The sequence below is a fragment of the Hylobates moloch genome, unplaced genomic scaffold, assembly GCF_009828535.3.
Source record: "Hylobates moloch isolate HMO894 unplaced genomic scaffold, HMol_V3 SCAFFOLD_6115, whole genome shotgun sequence".
NCBI classification, from domain to species: domain Eukaryota; kingdom Metazoa; phylum Chordata; class Mammalia; order Primates; family Hylobatidae; genus Hylobates; species Hylobates moloch.
The window spans coordinates 1-4,096 of record NW_026658390.1 but is presented as its reverse complement, the minus strand read 5'-3'; the positions used below and the strand labels follow the sequence as shown (position 1 = coordinate 4,096).

Here is a 4,096-nt window from a genome sequence, read left to right as displayed (position 1 = left end):
AAAAACTTCACTTACAAATCCCCAGAAACAAGTTTGATTATATTTTCTACATATTTTCAGCTAACACAAGAGCAGATTCTGTTCGTGTATATGTGTAACAAACTGGTTTTTTCCTCACTTGATATAACAAAGTACATCTTTGCATGTCGACATATCTCTGTATCTACTGACATCCTCAATAGTTACATATTATTCCATCCTATGGATGCACTGAAATTTGTTCATGAAATCTTTATATGGGTTCTTCTAAATACACTGCTAATTTTAAGCAATACTAAGAAAAACAGACATCTATTTGGTAAAGATATTTCAGTATAATGGAATTGATGAGTAAAAAGCATAACATTTTTAAAATGTGGTTCTTACCACTAAAGTGTCTGTTTGAAAACCTGCAGCAATTTAAACTTTAAACAACTGTATAAGTACCACTGCTCTTCATCCTCACAAACTTTGTGGATAGAAAACAGTATTTCTTTTTTTTTTTTTTTTTTTTGAGATGGAGTCTCACTCTGTCACCCATGCTTGAATGTAGTGGCATGATCTCGGCTCACTGCAACCTCCACCTCCCTGGTTCAAGCAATTCTCTTGCTTCAGCCTCCTGAGTAGCTGAGATTACAGGTGTGTGCCACCATGCCCAGCTAATTTTTTATATTTTTAGTAGAGATGGGAGTTCACCACACTGGCCAGGCTGGTCTCAAACTCCTGACTTCAGGATCTACCTGCCTCAGCCTCCTAAAGTGCTGGGATAACAGGCGTAAGCCACTGCACCCGGCCTTTCATTCCTCCTCTAACTTAAATAGAAAACAGTATTTCATTCCTCTTCTAACTTAATTCCTTCTTCTACCAGGAACGCTATCTTTTCCTATGCGCATAGGTCACTGGTAGATATGCAAAAAGTACTTTGCCCAATTTTAAAATGTGCTTATTTTATTATATCTGCATATATAGGCCAGGCACGGTGGCTCACACCTGTAACCCCAGCACTTCGGGAGGCCAAGATGGGTGGATCACGAGGACAGGAGTTCAAGACCAGCCTGGCCAAGATGGTGAAACTCCATCTCTACTAAAAATACAAAACAATTAGCCAGGCGTGGTGGCAGGTGCCTGTAATTCCAGCTACTCAGTAGGCTGAAGCAGAGAATTGCTTGAACCTAGGAGGCAGAGGCTGCAGTGAGCCAAGATCGCACCACTGCACTCCAGCCTGGGCAACAGAGAGAGACTCCAGCAAAAAAATATATAAATAGGCATTTATGTTTTCTTCTGGTATGTTTCTCTTTTCACATATTTAAAATTTTTAATCTATACTCTTATTTTAGTGATATAAACATCTAGATAGTTTTCTCCAGAAATGAATTATGAACAATCCATCTTTTTTAAATAATAAAAAACATCACCATTATCAAGTGCTAAATTCTTACATATATTTGGGTATTTCTAAATTTCCTATTCTGTTTTATTCATTGATGTCTTTTCAGCTGTTAGTAAACAATTTGTGGAAATAACGTGCACATTTTGATATCTGGAAAAGCAAGCCTCCTTTTTCCATTCTGTTACAAAAAAATTTATCACAATAATAAAAGACAGCATGTGTAATTTTAAAATGCTAAAACTGTTATTTTTATTTGGCTTAGGTAAAAGTGATAAATAGAAAAAGTTCACATCTTTTTTTTTTTTTTGTGATGGAGTCTCGCTCTGTCTCCCAGGCTGGAGTGCAGTGGCGCTATCTTGGCTCACTGCAAGCTCCGCCTCCCGGGTTCACGCCATTCTCCTGCCTCAGCCTCCTGAGTAGCTGGGACTACAGGCACCTGTCACCGCGCCTAGCTAATTTTTTTTTATATTTTTTAGCAGAGACGGGGTTTCACCACGTTAGCCAGGATGGTCTCGATCTCCTGACTTCGTGATCCGCCCGCCTAGGCCTCCCAAAGTGCTGGGATTACAGGCATGAGCCACCCCGCCCAGCGAAAAAGCTCACATCTTAAGAAAATTCGACCTTCCTATTCAAGCACAGGAACCATCTTCCCATTTCAGTTTCCTTCTAAGGTTCCTCAGTAAAGAACATATTTACATAGTGTACATTTATATAAAACCCATACTGGATTTTATTTGAAGAATATTTAGCCCTGAAGTTGATGTGTTATGGGGCTTCATTCTTAGTTCTCAATATACACTTTTCTATAACGTATAGAACATTGTTTTAAAATCTGTAGATTAAAAATAATCTGCTGCATCGACAATTTTGCGAGTTAAATCACTTTAAAACAGTCTATTAGTGTTCTACGAGGAAAATTATAATTTGATTGGAAATCAGCTAAAGTTTTGTTTTTGCGTTGCAGCTCATAAAGGGGCCTGGGCCCTGACCTCTCTGAGGTTTCCACATCCAGGGTGGTGTGAGGCCTGCGGAGGCGAGAAAGCCAGGTCCCCCTCCTCCCCTGACAGGAGGCTATGTCCCCATCATCCCCCCAAGTCCCACCTCCTCCCAGCCCAAGCCTGGTTACCTCTTTTGCTTGTCCTTCTTGTTCACATCAGTGTCCCTGAGCATGATGATGAGATCCTTTCTGGGGACTTCACCCCACCAGGCAGCTCTGTGGAGCTTGTCCAGATCTTCTCGACGGATGTGGTACCTGGGCTCCATGAAGGCACTGTCATCGTAGTCTCCCCAAGCGCCCACGTTGCTCTTGCCGCTCCCCCTGCAGCAGGGGAAGCAGTGGCAGCACCACTTCGCCATCTTGCTCCTGAGCGTCTTCACAGCAGAGTCGTCCTGGTCTCCAGAAGTGCCCACGTTGCTCTTGCCGCTCCCCCCACAGCAAGGAAAGCAATGGCAGCACCACTTGCCCATCTTGCTTCTGAGTGTCTTCATAGAGGAGTCATAGTGGTCTCCAGAAGTGTCCACGTTGCCCTTGCCCTTCCCCCTGCAGCAGGGGAAGCAGTGGCGGCACCACTTGCCCATCTTGCTTCTGAGACCAAATGGCTTCTTCACAGAGGAGGCAGCTGGCATTGAACCAACCTCAGCCACCATCTGCTTTTAACAGCCAGGAGAGGCCAGAAGTAGCGAGCAGATCGCGTCTACCAACCAGTTTCACCAACTAGCAAGTAACTCCGGGTTTCCAATCTGTTTGAAAAGTCAATCCCAGCCAAAACCTGCCAACCCCAGCAGGGGAGCCCGGCCCACCCCACCCAGCGAAAACCCACACCCACCCAGGGTGACCCCACACCCACCCCAGGAAGGGCCACCCCCCCGCAAGAAAACACCCGGCCCACCCAAGGGAATGCCAAACCCAGCAGAGAAAAGGTCAAGCCCAGCAAAAGAACTTGAGAGAGGAAACGTCAATCCAAGGAGAAATCGTCAATCCAAGGAGGAAAGGTCAATCCAAGCGACCAACGCAAAGCCAAGCCAAGCCACCACAGACCAGCCAAGCCGTTACGTGCGTGTGGCATGTGCGTGCAGTTACACGCCAGCCAAACCGTTACACACGTGCAGCGTGTGCGTGCAAGCCGTTACAGGCCAGCCAAGCCATTACACACGTGCGGCATGCGTGTGCAGTTACACGCCAGCCAAACTGTTATGCGTGTGTGGCGTGCGCGTGCACGCCATTACAAGCCAGCCAAGCCGCTGCTGCGCGTGCGGCGTGCACATCTCAGGTGGCGTCAGTGCACGTGGCACAGACAGTGGCCGATGCGTGCAACCCGCATTAAGTCTTGGCGCCACGAATGTCACTGACAGCTTGGTGTTCCTGGCAAACTTACTGGGAGTCAGCCGAGCTTTCAAGCCATTGAGAAGCCTCTGATGAAAAAACCTCTTTAAGCAGGACTGGGGCTAAGCGGCCGGAACTTGAGGATGCTGACAGCCTCCTCTGAAGAAAGCCCCCAGGACACTCCTGGTGGTGCTGTTGTGCATGGCAGCTGCTGCAGCTCGGAGCACGGGCTGGCGGAGCTGGCTACAAATGGCCTCAAAATCACAGAGCATGTTCTCATTCATAGGTGGGAATTGAACAATGAGCACACACGGACACAGGAAGGGGAACATCACACACCGGGGCCTGTTGTGGGGTGGGGAGAGGGGGGAGGGATAGCATAAGGAGATATACCTAATGCTAAA

At 46.5% G+C, this 4,096-nt stretch overlaps 1 protein-coding gene across 1 annotated transcript; it reads right to left on the bottom strand.

Moving 5' to 3' along the window:
* Positions 1-2,491: 2,491 nt before the first annotated feature.
* Positions 2,492-3,345, bottom strand: LOC116465543 (putative POTE ankyrin domain family member M). The gene has a single exon (XM_032148571.2). The coding sequence runs from the start codon at positions 3,014-3,016 to the stop codon at positions 2,492-2,494; it is 525 nt and encodes a 174-aa protein (XP_032004462.1). The 5' UTR covers positions 3,017-3,345.
* Positions 3,346-4,096: the final 751 nt, after the last annotated feature.